The sequence below is a fragment of the Balaenoptera physalus genome (assembly GCF_965194825.1).
Source record: "Balaenoptera physalus genome assembly, chromosome: 14".
NCBI classification, from domain to species: domain Eukaryota; kingdom Metazoa; phylum Chordata; class Mammalia; order Artiodactyla; family Balaenopteridae; genus Balaenoptera; species Balaenoptera physalus.
The window spans coordinates 33,149,487-33,165,799 of record NC_138893.1 but is presented as its reverse complement, the minus strand read 5'-3'; the positions used below and the strand labels follow the sequence as shown (position 1 = coordinate 33,165,799).

The following is a 16,313-nucleotide window of genomic DNA, read 5'->3' as shown; positions in this document are numbered from 1 at the left end:
TTTTTAGAAGTTAGAAAATAAGATTATAAAATGTAAAAAAAAATTTAAGACTGAAAAAGTAAATTTAAAGGCAAATTCTTAAACATTCTGTTAATATGGTCAGGAGAATAGAAATAAGATCTTTATACTATACAGAATTCTATTTAACATAGCTTTCTAAGTTTTTTATTAATTGAATTCATTAAAATACTCACTTTTAATCCAATTTTTTTCTTTTGCTTCTTGACTAACACTATGATTTATGCAGTATTTGGTGTGTGTGCAAGTCTATTAATAGCCAATTTGGCAAACCCTTGGAACTTTCCTACTTACTATCGATGCCATGAGAACTAAACACGTGAATTTTTATATTGTTCTATAAATTAAGAAACAAGATTTCTTTTAATATAAGTAGAGAATAAGTAGAAAAGTAATTGAGCAATAATATTATTTAATAGCTAACATGTATTGACTGTTTACTCTGTGGCAGGCATTGTCATAAAATCTTTACCTGTAGAAATTTATTAACACTAATAGGAACTCCTCAAGTTCTGTGTGCTTACCTTACTTTATTGATGATAAATTCTAGACACAGAAAGATTAAGTAAACATGCCCCAGATCACACAGCAAATTACATGATAAAGCTTGGATTCAAGCCCAGGCAGCTGACCCCAGAGCCCAGGCTCCTCGGCTCTCCATCACATTACCTCTGTGCATGTGTTAGATCTTGAAGCTCCTTTCTCCCCACTTTGATTTATTACAGTAGTGTTTCATTCTTTTATTTGTGTTTCCCTATGTAACTTCTCTGCAGAGCCTTCTGTGAATTCAAATTGTGCAGATGCCTTTAATACACAGTATCTCTTCACCTTCCTTATTCCAGAAGGTATCAGTGAAGCTCTGGATCCCCTTTTTCTTTCTTTTTTTTTTAATTGAGATATAGTTGGCATACAATATTATGTTAGTTTCAGGTGTACTACATAGTGATGGATCCTCTCTTTCAATAGAAAAATTGCTGAACAATTAGCTGTGAAACAGCTTTAAGTTTCCCCCAGAATAGATTTATTTATCCTTTTGCAGTGAGGGATAACTTGGAGACAGGAGCTCTCTTGAAAGGGTGTCCTTTCCTTCTCTTTTTTTCTTCTTTTAATTTTCTTTTCTCTGAAGTAGTTCTTCCTCAAAAGACATCCCTTTTCTATAAATCTAGTTCAGATAACAGTGTCTATCGAATTGAAATCTCCTGTTTCTTCTTAGTTGAAATTGAAATGCTAGGTAGCTCTTGTAGTGTCTGAACTGTTAGTGTTTGATGACGTTCTTACTAAAGCAAAACCATTTATAATTAGGTTTTATTAAAATATCTTTATTATTTTATCACAGTTATTAAATAAAAATATTTCTCTGTTATGACTGCTTATAAATGGTGAAATTGATGTGTATTTGTTGCTGTTGTTTTCTAGGGAAGTATGGGTAGTATTACCTGCATCGCTTGGAAAGGTGATACATTAGTTCTTGGAGATATGGATGGAAATTTAAATTTTTGGGATTTGAAAGGCAGAGTATCCAGGTATGAATCAAAAAATGCAATCGTGTTATTTGGTTAAAAAAAAAAAATCTCTTGGTATGGTTCCATTGGAGGCTTGTGACTTGGTAATAAGCAGGGTCACCAAATATGGTCATGTGGAGCTTGGACCCTTGGGTCTCTTGTCACTGAACTTGGGAGGAAGGGCCTTGAGCCAAACTCTGGAACATTCATAGAAGACCCTTATCTGCAGGTGGCTCATGCATAAGTCCTGGGACACTATTCCAGCCATTGTTAAAGAGCAGACACTTTCTGTTATACGTGGCCCCTGTCCCAGAAAGCAGAGATTCTCCTGTCACGTCACTAGACCTTGTCAAAAACAGAAATAGAAAGAGACATTGGACATATCTCTTGATGATGAGATATTACTCTACTTCATATTGGTGTTTTGGTTTTTGTTTGTTTGTCCTCAGAGGAATACCTACACACCGAAGTTGGGTGAGGAAGATTCGTTTTGCCCCTGGTAAAGGAAACCAAAAATTAATAGCAATGTACAATGATGGAGCTGAAGTATGGGATACTAAAGAGGTAGGCCCAGCTCCACGTGGGTACACTGCAAATGAAGCTGCTGGCCACAGGAACTATGTATTTTTTTCTTCCTTCTGATTTAGAAATGAAAACTATGTAATGGGTTTGTCAAGCTGATTAAAAGTTTTCTTCCTTTAAAATTTTTCTTTCACAGTATTTCTGTTTTAAAGGTGATAGCCCAACAGATTTTTAATGTTATCACTATCTTTGGGACCTTTAAAATGCAGTCTGCATGTGGAAGGTAGACTGCCAAAGACTGTTCAGTTTTGAACGTAAACTGGACCTTTGCCACAGGCGCTGTCTTTCCTTGACTGTTTAATCCGGAATGATAAACATCTTCCTTTTCTTTGTGAAAGTGACAATCAGATTCACTCTTGAAGGTTCAGATGGTGAGCAGTTTAAGAAGTGGAAGAAATGTAACCTTTCGGATACTGGACGTGGACTGGTGTACATCAGATAAAGTGATCCTGGCTTCAGATGATGGGTGTATCAGGGTCCTGGAGATGTCCATGAAGTCCACGTGTTTTAGGATGGATGAACAGGAGTTAACCGGTATGGAGTTCTAGGGAAAGGATGCTTGGAAACCTGTCTTTATTTTGTACCAGCTGCTCTCTTCGGGGGAGAGAGATGCTTCTGTTTCATCTCAGTCTTGCTTTCTAGGAATCTGAGTTTAAGAAAATATTATATATTAACTTAAAGCTTGAGTGTTTTTATTGCTGAGATGCTAGACTCTTTGTAACTGCAGACGTCAATCATTCCCCGACTCTGGTTTACCAAGCGCCCCTTCCTTGACCCTTTTCTGAGTGCTCTGTCAAAAGATGAAAGATGTTTACATTTATAAAAATGGCTTCCGCAGACTTTAGGAGAACTCATCAGAGGACATAAATCTAGTGATAAGGTGCTGCTGGCTTTTTAATAGTGAGCCTTATATCTTTCTCAACCATGCATCATGGAGAAATCACTTTGGAAAGTGTGCTGAGTATCATGAATTTTGATGCCCATCTTACGACTTGTTAAAGGGCCAGTCAAAACAAAATTAGATGATTGCACTACCTTACCCTTTTTTGTATGGTTTTGTATGGTTTATGCTTTGAGATTTTTTTTTCCAGAATGAAAAATATTTTAGCAAAAATAACTGTGACTGTAAAAAAAGGATGAGAAATTTGTGAATGCACCCATCAATCTACTAGAAAATCAGACTTCCTTCATTAAGTTTTCTCCAAGCATATATTTGGTGTACACTATAAGCTATCTGATCTGTAAAAAATTTCATTAGAGAATTGTTTAGTCATTTACTGAGTTTCATCTTAGAAACTGTCAGGTCTGGGAATTGTCTATACCTTTGTAGAGTCAATCTTTGGCACATTCAGAGGCAATAGTGTTTTGAAAACCTGCCCCTTCATGTTATGTTTGTGCTTGAGGCACTACCAAGTTGTTGTTTATGTTGTCTGGGCTACCTTATGTTAGGTGTGCTTTTGTTTTTGTCACTGCCCCACCCTGCCACTGTATTTGGGAACCACCACTTCTTGCTGGGCTACCTTATGTTAGGTGTGCTTTTGTTTTTGTCACTGCCCCACCCTGCCACTGTATTTGGGAACCACCACTTCTTATTCTGTAACCGTGTCTGCCATCTGCTGAGGCAGAAATTGAGCACTGCATTCCCATATCTGTCCTTGAGACACTTGCCAGCTCTGCAGAAGTAACAGGACTTCCTCCTAGGGAAGGACAAGCATAGATAATATTTTAAACATAAAGTTATTAAGGAAATGGAGGGAATTTCAAGGATGATTTTTCTTTTAATTTAGTTACTAATTCTAGACAAAGAAGTGTGCAAATATAATCTAAATGTTTGAGAAGCTTTTCTTTAACCTTTAACTTAAAATTTGTATCTAAAAATGTCCATAGCCAGGGTACTTATTTTTAAATTAAACTGACTACAGAATTAGAGCCCATCATTAGCACATGTTTAATACCATACCCGAACAGCTGACCTGCAGCCAGATTTTAGATTACATTTTTCTTTTAAAGTTTTCCTAATACTGAAAAAAAAAAAAAAAAAATTATTCCTATCCAATCTCTGTTGGTGTGACCTCAGCCAGAAAGGGAAAAATTTTTAAATAATAATGGGGAAAGGTCAGTAAAATTGTGCATATTTCCACATATTGAACTTTAAACTCAGAACAACACTCAATAAATGTTAAAGAATAAAAACTGGTGAGAGTGTAAATATGGAGTTAGGAAAAAGATGTCTGTGTTTGCTGCCAGATATGTGCTGATTTGAGCTTGGAAAAATATCAATCTGTTTGATATAATACATTCCTATTCTGAGGAATTAGAAATGTATTTTGGACTTACTGATGTCGGATAAAAATAAAATCATTTGAGGTCATAGGCAGTGATGTAATATTTAATATATTTTCTTCAATTCTCCTTGATGACAAGTAGAAATATCATAATATATTGATTCAAATATGTTTTCTTAGAATAGCTTAGGTAGTCTTCTTCTTCCACCTGGCCTTTATTTACATTTGTCTGATACCTCCCCCCGCCCCCCATAAAGGGGGAGGTCAGACAAATGTAGAAAATTGGAATCCCTGTTTTTGAGTTGGAGAATCCTTCTTGCCCACTGCCAATTATCAGGGGCATAAAATGGCATAAAACAATCTTAATATTCTTTTTAGCAGCATCTAAAAGGAATTCCAGAGTATGAGACTTTAATAACATTTAGTATGATGCTGTTTCCAAGCACTTTAAATAGTATCACTATGGTGTCAGAGACTCTTCAATCTCACTTTCTCCCCATCTCTTAGCCCCTGTGTCGTAAGTGGTGATTACATTGAATATACTCTCTGAGTTGCCACCAGACTTACACACCGTTCTCTGCTGACTTCTCTGTAAACTGTCTATAGCTGAAGCTTTATAGTAGTATAAAATTTTACTTATTAAAAGCAAAAACTTTTTTTGTCTAGAACCTGTGTGGTGCCCATATCTCCTTGTTCCAAGGGCCGCCCTCGCCTTGAAAGCTTTCTTATTACATCAGCCTTGGAATGGACGGTATTCTTTAGACATTTCTCATGTGTAAGTTTTTTTGCATTTTTGTTTTCCTTTCCTAATTGATTTAAGATTGAAGGACACCCATGAAAATCAGCAGTGGCCTGTCTCCAGGGCTTATAGGGATTGGAACCTTAAAACCGAGCTGAGGCAGTAATGGCAGACACAATAAAAGAATCACTGATCTGCCTCTTGTCTTCACCCCTCTGGGGACTTTGGGGAAGCGTGAGCCTGTGGACAGCTGTGAGTACACATGCTGCTCTCAGGTGGCTCTGTGGTAGTCCTACTGTCTGAACATGGGGCATGGCATACTGAGTGTGAAGAGGGCCGGTTGAGGCCAAGAGGAATCTGGGGACAAGATTAATTCTTTTTAGAAGCAGCATGAAGGGGCCTACTTCAGAGGTATTTTATGTTTTATAGTCTGCCTCATTGCAAAAAAATATTCACATTATTAGTGGTTATTAGTTAAACTACCACAGGTGTTACAGGACTTATGCCATGTGGAATGCACAGACAGGCATGGGTTAGGGGAATTAAAAAGATAATAATATGATGAGGTGTCTTTTCTCCAAGAAGTATCTACTTAAAGAAAAGAATGCTCATTTTGCAGAGCAGAACAAGCAGATTCCTTTAGTCATTGCTAAGTTCCTTATTAACATGAATCTAAATCTGATAGTTTTTAGAGCTCACTGATACATTTTCTGGTTTCTTGAAAGCCAAGGAGACTTTCTGTACTCATTTCTTGGTTTTGACTAAATAACATAAAAGCAGACATTAAAGATGATTGAGTAGTTCCTGAGTAGACTGTTGCTATTTTGGTCTACAACCAGGTTTTTAACCAAGGACTACAAAGAAGTTATTTCTATATTAATACAACTTTTTTTCTGGTGAAGAAATAAATCGTTGTAAGTGAAGAGAAAATGAACTCATTTAAAATCTTTTCTTGGTACAGTGATTATCCAGAAAATGAAGAAATAAAGAATCTCCTTCAAGAGCAGTTGAACTCATTGTCTAAGTAAGCACTCCAACTATGTTTTATTAGAAGATAAGAATATGAAAAAGAAAAACCTAATGATTTAGGCTTTTTAAAATTAAAATAAGCTTTGTTTTAGAAAATATTTAGTGGCCCACGGAGAGACCATTCTGTTCACAGAGGTGTGTTTCCCTTTAGAATCTTTGTCTTGTGGAAGTAAGGATCAGATTGCTGTGCGGTGGATGTCTTGTAGCTCAGCCTGCCTCCAGCACAAGTCCCCTGCGAAGCCTCGTGTTAGAGGGTGTACACAGGGTGATTCTTGTGTGTCCGTTTCCCTCTCCTAAAATGAGCTCTCTGTGTCAGGAGCTGTGTGTGCACTATTCTGGCTAAGAAATTAATATGCTCCCTAGAGCCAAGAGCATTTAAAAATATGTACTGGGAATAATATTGGAAAGGAAGTAGAAAAATATGGGTCCACAAGGAGTTCTTGGTAAAACATAGCATGTTTTTGCAATCTAGACTCTGCCACATGTATTTTAATATTTAATAAATTAACGATAATAGAATATTTTATTGATGTCAAATTCGAAATAATTACTTTATTGTTTTCTCTCTTCCACGGTTAGCCTTTATGTTTAAATGGAAAAGAATAGATTTAAAGACTATCTTCTCTTCTTCCTGATTTATAAATATTCTATATTTGGCTATTTTAGAAATAGCAATTTATAAAAGCACTAGACTTTCTTCCTTAAATATTTTAATTTTTGAATACGTTCAAGAATAAATTCTGAATGCATCGTCTCTAAAGTATATACTGTTCCTGATGATTATCAGCAAAATCATTTTATCAACAATGACATTCTTGTTCCTATAGTTAGACAGCTGTTCATATTTTTAAAAACATGAGTTGAACTGCTTCAAGAAGCAAGAAGGTAAATCACAATTAGAGCCTTAAGCTGTGGTGGTTGATGGGTACTGCTTCTCCAAACCTAGATACACTCTAAGCCCTGTAAGCTTTTGCAGTTTCCGGGTCACAGCAAAGTGACTTCTTTTGGAAGTTCTAAACATACCCTTTGGGTAGGATTTTTCATTTTAAGAGTATACTGATTTATCTCCTTTATTGTTGGATTCAAAAATGTTGTCTTGCCTTTGTCTGGATTCCTGTCCGCAGTGACATAAAGAAACTCTTGCTCGATCCGGAATTTACTCTCTTGCAGAGATGCCTGCTTGTTTCAAGGTAACCCTGTTTGAAGTGTTTTGTGTAAGACACAGGGAATTTCAGGTTAACTCATTTCTTTTATTAAGGTTGTTAGTTAAGACCAAACTCTTTTGGATTTTAGAAAATATATCAGTTCATCCTTTATAGTTGGCTTACAATTAATTTTGAAAGTAGTACTACAAATAGGAAAAAAAAAACCCCACATTTTAAACATGAGATCTAGGCCTTCTGTATTGAAAAGACTCCCTCCTACAGACAGCTTTTTAAAATATCAGCTACAAAGTGCATAAATATACCTATATATATTGGTATGCCAATATTGGTATTAAATACACCAATAAGTTATATTGAGAAGTAATAACCTATACATTCTTACTGTACAGTAGAGTTGTCCCTTATAAAAAAAGACATTTCCCTCCACTCCCTGGAGAATAAATAGCATATTATTTCCACACCTTATCTAGTCAGTTATTCCAGAGGAACTTCTTCCTTAGTTGGTCCAGATTGAAAGGTATGCTAATGGAAAACCAGGTAAATAATGGCCCAGGCTTCAGAACCATGGTGTTCCTCTGAACACAGAACAAGGGGGGATTTGGGTCTGAAGGGGCCTCATGCAGTCAGGGCCCTGTGCTGTTCGAGACCCAGTAACAGGGCTGGAGGACTTGCAGCTTCACCTCTTCCACCCAGCCCGGCACGTGGTCTTTCACGTGCCAGCACCATGCTCCCAGCACTTGAAGCTACTGTGGGAAGCCCCCATCCAGGCCCCGCTCTGCTGTGTGAGTTCACTGGAAACTTTGGTTTCACCCTTGCCAGGCTTTACGGCGATGAATCGGAGCTGCACTTCTGGACTGTCGCTGCCCACTACCTGCACAGCTTGTCCCAGGAAAAGGCAGCAAGCACCCCAGCTGCTAAAGAAACTGCTCCTCGGGACAAAGTGAACAACCCACTAGATATATGTTACGATGTGCTCTGTGAAAATGCCTATTTTCAGGTATTATGTTTCATATGTTAAAAACCTTTAAAGCTCTGTCTTTGTAAGTATCTTAACCTTGGGAAACTTTCGCACTAAGTAAAGGTCCACGTAATAGAAATGAGTCCCTTGGCACATTCACATAAAAAAGGATTGACTCAGTACTTGAAAAGCTCATAAATGCTTACAGAGTTTTTTAATAGACATTAAAATTTTATTATTAACAGTCTTCTAATTTTTTTTGGTCTTAAAATTTTTAACTTGGTTCATTTTAATTTTCTATAAATAACAAATAATTAATTTACTTGGTTTGAATTTGCTGTTCTATATATATAAAGGTAGTTTAATAATTTTTTTAACCTCCAGTAGAGTACTAAATTACACATAGGGATTTTTGTTCCAGCTCTACTGAAGTGCAAGTTTCTGTAAGCAGGCAAACTTGCATACAGATTATAATACATTTCAACATTTTTTCTTCTTAGATTCTTATTAAATTGTTAGATTTCTATGAAGCTGATTAATAACCTCAGAAGTCGAAGTAATGTTTACTAGAATGACTTTAAGTATAATTTAAATAATTCAAAAGTTTTAAAATCCAGCCTCAATTTTCTCTCTTTTTTTTTTTGAAAATTTCTGAAATTTCTAGAAATTTCAGCTGGAAAGGGTTAATCTCCAGGAGGTGAAACGGTCAACTTATGATCATACCAGGAAATGTACAGACCAGCTACTTCTCTTGGGTCAAGTATGTCAATTTTTATAACTCTTTTCATGTTTCAGGGAGTTCCTAGTTGATTAGTAATTTACAGCATTCCTTATACCACACACACACATACACTATAGTGTTTCCCTAAAAGTATAAAAGTATAAGTATAAATTTATGCTTTCTTTCAAAATAAGACCAACAAACATTCTGAGAAGGCAAAGATATATGGTTAACCAGCTTGTAATTTTGGCTTCCATAATGTCACATGAGGCCTAACTAGTTTTGTTTTGTTTTGGTTTTGTGTCTTTGAATTGACTGGCGCAAAGCTTACATAAGCACCTGTATAAACCAGAATGTGGTTTTACATTTGTCCTAAAGAAGCAGTGTTGTACTTTTGTTCAACTTGTATATACGTAAACAAAGTGTTCACGAACATTTTTGAGAAAAGTCCTCTTTAAGCTGAAAACTTCAGTGTTCCAAATTATGAATTTTAAAAGGTTATGTTGGAGGAAAATGGCCTCGTAATTAGAAGAACTGTTTCTCTTATTAGACAGACAGAGCTGTGCAGTTGCTATTGGAAACAAGCGCAGATAACCAGCATTATTACTGTGATTCACTGAAAGCCTGCTTGGTCACAACTGTCACCTCGTCAGGCCCCTCCCAGAGCACCATTAAGCTCGTGGCAACTAATATGATTGCCAATGGGAAATTGGCAGGTAAGTCATGTTTTTGGGTATATTCGTCAATACTCTGGAAAATCAGACCCACTCCTGGAAAGTAATTGGTTATTAGGGATATTTCTTTCTTTTTTATATACACTGGAGAAAAGTAGAAAGATTATTGCTAGCAGTTTATAAGATGACCATATAATTTAATCATCTAGACCAGAGTGCTTTTTAAAGAGTAAATGGGGCACTATTAATAATTGCCAAGACAATAGGCATAAATTGGATAAACCTGGGCACCCTAAATGCTGAAAACCAGTGAGTGAGGTAGGCTTTACTTGTTTGTTTTCTGGACTGTGTTTGTACTTCCAACCCTGGTCATTTGAGTGGTAACATTGTAAAGCCCTATTTTAATATTTTATTTTAAAATTTAAGTCAGTGATGTCTCCAATAGGTAGGTATAAAATGTCCAAGAGCAGATGAAGTCAAATGGTGATTTTACCCTTTAGTGACTCGTCAGAGAGACAGCTCCAGTGTCACTTGCGGAGCTGCTATTTTGTCTTCCAGAGGGTGTTCAGTTGCTCTGCCTGATAGACAAAGCTGCAGATGCCTGCCGCTACCTGCAGACCTATGGCGAGTGGAGCCGGGCAGCGTGGCTTGCCAAAGTAGGTGATTCTAGTAGGTGCCTTGAACATTTGGGATAGAAAGTTCAGTCTTGAACGTTTGACTCAAGATTTAGAAGCATTTTTGTGGCTGCAAAGCGGCTTTGCGAATATTTTCTCGCAACTTTCATCCTCTTATTTTTTGAGTATAAATTACATTTCTTATTGCAAGTTGGAGGTTGCATTTGTAGCAATTAAGTGAAAGCAGCTGCCTCCTCTCCCTGCTGGGCTGTGAGCCCAGACTACACCCAGAGGTGTTGCCAGGCCTGTCGGTCCCGAAGGCGTGGGTCCCCGTCACTGCTGGTCATGGTGCTGCAGCATCAGGGGGTGTGTAATAAAGCAGAGCCGAGCTTTGTTTCATAGGTACAGATCCCATTTCAATTAAATTCTTTTTTCCTTCTATAGTGCAGGATGTCTTTGTTTTTAACGTGGGCATCTCTCCCAGGTCCGTTTAAATTCAGAAGAGTGCGCTGATGTTTTAAAGCGGTGGGTTGACCACCTTTGCTCCCCTCAAGTGAACCAGAAGTCAAAGGCCCTCCTGGTCCTCCTCTCCCTGGGCTGCTTTTCCAGCGTGGCTGAGACGCTTCACAGGTACACCCAGTGTCCACGGCTGGTCAGGACCACCCGGGATTAACCACCTTACGCTGTCGTGAGGCTCTGCCGGGTCGATGGTAGTCCTCGGTGTCAGGAGTGAAGGGAGAAGCATACGTTTTAGGTTTATTTAAAAAAGAAACCTAAAGGGATGGAACAGTCTATGTTTATTAATTCTTCATTTGGTCTAGGAACTGTTATTTTCCTACCAATATGCTAGTCACACCTAACAGGTACCTGTTTAAAAAGAATATTTAAAAAGTCTTCAGAGAATTGGGGACAATTCATCTTTGAGTGGAACAACTGAGATGAGGGCTAGAAGGCAGTAGGAAGGGTGAAGAAAGGGTGACGAGTTGGAGGTGTCCCCTCTGAGAACCTTGAAGGGAAATTAATACTCATCACTTGTTATAGGACATTTTATTTATTCAAAAACTAAGGGAGGTAGGTCGCGGCAGATACTGCGAAAGCTCACTTGTTAGATCTGGGCAGTGGGTACGTGGATCCTTGTCCTATCTCTGTAGATTTCTGTGGAATTCAGTGATTTCACAAACTTTTTTTAAGTATTAATAAAAAAGAGCGGGGGGTTGGGGCGTGAGAATTCTCCCTTCCTTTCCTCTGAGCCGGGGCTGAGAACGGTGCTGGTGTGACTTACGCGGCACTCGGGCTTCCGGGGAGAGTGTGTACAAGTCTTTACATAGAAACACGCCCTGGGATGGTTCTCCTCTCAGATACCATAAATTACAGCACCTAACTCGTGTTCTGTTGAGCAGCATGAGGTACTTCGACAGAGCGGCCTTGTTTGTGGAAGCTTGTCTCAAGTACGGTGTGATTGAAGTCAGCGAGGACACAGATATCCTTTGCCGGGACGTGTGCTGAGGAGGAGCGGATGCCGTGAGCGGGTTTTAGAATCTCTCTCAGTTGTGCTGCCGGGGAAGAACTAGTCTATCGAGAAAGGTCTGTATTCTGACCCTCCAGAGCCAGGAAAGAGGGAGAAACGAGAGAGGCAGAATCAGAAAGAAGGTTGTTGCAACCACCGGCATCAGCTGTGAGATAGACGGAGCGTCAGGAAGGGCTGTAAAGGGGAGGGAGCCCGAATTTTGTAATGTTTTGTTTGAACTTAAAAAGCAGATAGAGGAAGACTAGTTTAGGAAAGGTATAGGAGGCTGCTACTGGAATAAATGCATACTGGAATAGAATAAAAAGAAAGACTTGCTGTTATCCACAGGGACAGTCTAACATGGAACAAGACACAGCAGCACTTCAGAGAGACGTGTCATGCAGGCAGGTCACTGTGGTCCACGTATGACCAGGAGCATTTCAGTTCTTCTACACGTCGCTTGAGTCACATGTGTTTCTTTGAAAAGAAGGAGCTTGAGAATCCAACTCTCAGGACCTTGTGTTTGCAGAGGCCTTGTTGTTATATCATGGCACTTTTTCTTGACTTGTTACATTGTGGCCTCATTTCTACATGTCATGGTTTTGATTTTCTGTATATTTTTTATAGAAAGTTAAACAACTCAGTGTCATACATCTGGGCACTGGGGAAGTTGGCTCTAGTTTGAAGGAGCCATTTTGGATATCAGAACACAGTGGAACAGGGCTGTCTAAAATCCCAACACCCAGCTATCTGGAGCTCTTGCCTTGGGACAGGCTTTGTAAATAGAACCGCTCAGTGAAGCTCATCTGCCCCTTAAACCACAGCCTCTCCAACTTTCAGACGGCATGAGGGTATGCATGTGAGTTTCACTTCTGTCATCCTTCTTTCTCCAGTCGTTAAGTGCATTTAGACCTTGGAGAATCCGGGAGGATGTTAGTTGGGTCCTGTAGAAGGACAAGCTCTGGGCTCAGCTGGTGCAAGTGCAGGGACATTACACATTGAAACATCGCCTCCCCCGCCGGGAGTTGCCCTCCCCCAGGGAAGAGGTACCTGTGCTTCTCCCGTGCTGCCCTCCCGTGGACACTCCGGCAGAGCTGGTCATTGTTTTTGGCCTGTGGGAAGCTGGTGGAGCCCTTTTTGCCCTTCTTTTCCTTAACTGTGGTTTACAGAAACTCATCTCTGCTGTATATGCGGATTATGCCCGAAGTTTGAAGAACCTCGGTTTTAAACAGGGAGCGTTTTTTTTTGCTTCAAAAGCTGGAGCAGCTGGCAAAGATTTATTGAATGAGCTGGAGTTCCCCAAGCAAGAAGTGACTGAAGAGTGACAGGTCAGCATGTACCGGGGCACCCGGCCTCGCGAGCAGTCGGCCGGGGCCTTGGTCTGGCTGTGGACGGCCACAGCCCAGGCTCATGCAGACGCCGTCCCTGCCGGGGTCCTCGTGGGCCGTTTCACTACCTGTGCACAGCAGCGTGTGAACATTCACACTGTCAGGAGCAGGTTCTAGGACCTGTGTTTCTCTCAGAGGAAGGTGGGAGCGCTTCAGATTTTGAAAGTATAACATTTTATACTTTGGAGACAGTTTTAAGAGTCCCTGGAAACACCTTTAATTTTTTTTAAAGTTAAGATCCAAGCAACTGAATTGCTTTTCTCATTGACTAGATTTAAATCTATAGTGAAAGGAGTTTGTGAGACCTGTTCTGAAATCTGTGCTTTGCCTGTGTTTATATACAGTCATTCCAGGTACAAACAGAGCAGAAACATTTAAACAGTAAAGGTGACTTACCATAGCATTCCTGGTTTTCTTACCTTGAAAACAGAACTGTTGATTTCCTGATTTAGGCAGTTGCTAAGTTTTGTAATTGCAGGTTCATAGGCGCATAGAGAAATTGTCCACTTTATGTTTTGTCCAGTGTGTGGAGTCTTGTGTATTTGGATGTTAACTCCTGGGATGCGTTATAGTAACCCCCCCTCTGAAGGCGCTGTTCTTTAATAGTCTTTGTTTTCTTCCAGTGACTGAACTATATGAGATGTGACTGTCGTAAATTATTGCTAAAAATTTAAATGTGTATAATTTACAGAAATGATAAATAAAAAGGGACTTCATCCCAGCCCGGCCTTTGTGTTCTCTGAGCTGCTGTGCACCAGGCTGGGTGCTGGGCTGGCGCCTCAGGAGTCGGTCGAGCTGCCGGCCCTCCAGCATCCAAGCCGCTTTGCTGAATCCAGAGAACCTGGGCTGCGGGAACTCGGGCCCGCAACATAGAGCTGCCTCTGAGTTCCTGGGTGGACAGGGCTCGGCTTGTGGCTCTCAGAGGTGAGGAAATGGCCTTCCTGTCTTCTCCTCCTGGACGTCCACGGTGGCACGTATCGTAACACCCACCAGGAGGTGTTTTTAGATAAAATCGTAGTCTCTACCCTTAGATATCAACCAGTCTGCCCCATCGGACAAGGAACTGAGATCCATGGAGAGGAAGAGCCTGTCCCGGGAATGCTTGTTCCCAGGCCAGTGTTTTGGCTAAATGTCCTAGAAGAAGCCCAGGGCCCATTCATTGGTCCTGTGATTGGCTAACCTTCTTGCCCTTTCTTTGCCTAGGTAGGTTACATAGAATTTTTGAAGGCCATGGGCAAACCCATTTCTCTTTATATTGTTTATTAGTTAAATGATTGTCATGATAGACTTTATTAATTCAACCGTCAACTAGCTAAAGGAGAAAAGAATGCTGGCCTTAGTAAGCAGAGAGAAAAAAGAAGAAATTCCAGCATAGGGCATCTTGAAAATTAAATGTGCTTTGGATTGGAGGCCGGCAAACAGGCAGTGAGCTGTTGCCTGATTGTGGGAATGGAGGAGAGGACCAGGCGCAGCTCAGCAGCAGCCGCTGAGCAGAGAGGCCCGAGAGCCTGGAACATGTCACAGACCGGCTGGTCAGGATGGCAGCCAGTCTGTGTCAAGATACAACTCAAAGTCCCGTTCTGAACAGAACCCGGACTTCCCTTTCCCCGTGACCTTGTGGGCTCAAAGCTGAAACTGTGCTCCATGCCCCTCTGGTGAGCATTTGAATTCAAGGGTAGGTGAATCACATTCACAGTCAGTCTTTCTGAACCTCAGCTTGCCTTTTCACGGAAGGTCTTTAAGCACATTGTGTTATCAATGCATTAGCAGAGGAGGCTTCCCAGGTTGACACAAGCAGCGGGAATTGGGAAGGAGAGTGACCGTGACTTCAGGTCAGCAGGTGTCTCCCTGTGCAAATCCCCACAGGTGTGCTTGTCAGGCCCTTGGCCCTTCCCTTGGCAATGAAGGAAGCCTGGGTGGAGGGGAGAAACCTGGCCTGGTGGGCAGGGGCTTCTGCGCAAGGGAAGCCCCGTGTGAGACCACTCCTCTGGCTGCTGTCGCGGAGCCATTTCCTGTCGCTCACCGTTACCTTTTTCCTGTTAGGTTACTAATTGTTCTGCGGGTGGTGGCATGCTCTCGGCCTGCCCGCACTCGTGCTTTAGTTATTTCCATCGCTTTGAAGGTGGGAGCAGAACCTTTTGTTCTTCTAAAATAGATATCAGAGCAGCATCAGTACAAGCTTCATGTCCCTCCCAGATGCAACTAATCAGAAATTCTCTACAGAATAGACCTCACCTCGATATGAAAACAGGTCCTCTCTCAACTATTTATTGCCTGGAGATTTCATCTTGCATGAAGACAGTATTAGGTTTCAGTGAATCCTCAGCTCGGGATCACCCACAGTATTTCATTCTCCTTGGCAGCACTTCATGATTGAAGTAAAGTGTTCAGGTACAAACTTGTAGTCATGCTAGAATAAAAGAATTCTGCAAGGCAGAAATGACAGACAAGTTAGAATATTCTCTGAGCCAGTAGGGCTCTATTTCTTTGGGATCTATTTTAGAAGAACAAAAGCTTCTGCTCCCATCTTGTAATTGATTTGACTGACTCAAAGCAACTTGTGAATGAAAGAAGTCTCTCAATTAAAATGTAAAGGGATTTTTAATTGGTTATACTTGAAGGTGCTGGTGTTTTAAAAGAAGAAAAGCGAAGGAGCTGGGCTTTAGGAATGCAGTTCTCCTGAGAACTGCTGGAATCCAATTAGCTGGGCAGGCCCAAAGCGCACTCAGATGGGCAGATTGCCCCGCTTGCCTTTCTTGTCCTTAAAGGCTCCTTGCATGTGTTTGCTCCATCAGCTATGCCAGGCCCACGCAGAATAATGCCATGAAGGCCCCACTTCTCTCCCACTCAGATTTTCAGTGACTGCGGCTCTCAGATCAGTCCCTGCAGGCATTTTTTTTTTAACATCTTTATTGGAGTATAATTGCTTCACAATGGTGTGTTAGTTTCTGCTTTATAACAAAGTGAATCAGCTACACATATACACACGTTCCCATATCTCCTCCCTCCTGCATCTCCCTCCCTCCCACCCTCCCCATCCCACCTCCCCAGGCGGTCACAAAGCACCGAGCTGATCTCCCTGTGCTATGTGGCTCCTGCAGGCATTTTGCCTCAGCATTTGGCTCTCAAA

At 40.6% G+C, this 16,313-nt stretch overlaps 1 protein-coding gene across 6 annotated transcripts in view; it reads left to right on the top strand.

The window, feature by feature from the left end:
- Window positions 1-16,313, top strand: part of WDR11 (WD repeat domain 11) — a 63,322-nt gene that overhangs the window by 39,625 nt on the left and 7,384 nt on the right. The window contains exons 17-29 of one of the 6 annotated variants that reach the window (XM_082424746.1): window positions 1,435-1,541; window positions 1,970-2,084; window positions 2,465-2,636; window positions 5,054-5,162; window positions 6,088-6,150; window positions 7,280-7,345; window positions 8,141-8,318; window positions 8,944-9,039; window positions 9,551-9,716; window positions 10,233-10,330; window positions 10,773-10,918; window positions 11,689-11,769; window positions 12,964-13,904. In XM_082424746.1, the coding sequence (XP_082280872.1) occupies window positions 1,435-1,541; window positions 1,970-2,084; window positions 2,465-2,636; window positions 5,054-5,162; window positions 6,088-6,150; window positions 7,280-7,345; window positions 8,141-8,318; window positions 8,944-9,039; window positions 9,551-9,716; window positions 10,233-10,330; window positions 10,773-10,918; window positions 11,689-11,769; window positions 12,964-13,120 (1,554 nt within the window). In that variant the 3' untranslated portion in view covers window positions 13,121-13,904. Of the gene's footprint in view, window positions 1-1,434; window positions 1,542-1,969; window positions 2,085-2,464; window positions 2,637-5,053; window positions 5,163-6,087; window positions 6,151-7,279; window positions 7,346-8,140; window positions 8,319-8,943; window positions 9,040-9,550; window positions 9,717-10,174; window positions 10,331-10,732; window positions 10,919-11,688; window positions 11,770-12,963; window positions 13,905-16,313 lie in introns of those variants that run through there. The other 5 variants (XR_014253382.1, XR_014253383.1, XM_082424747.1 and 2 more) reach the window with 5 other exon arrangements.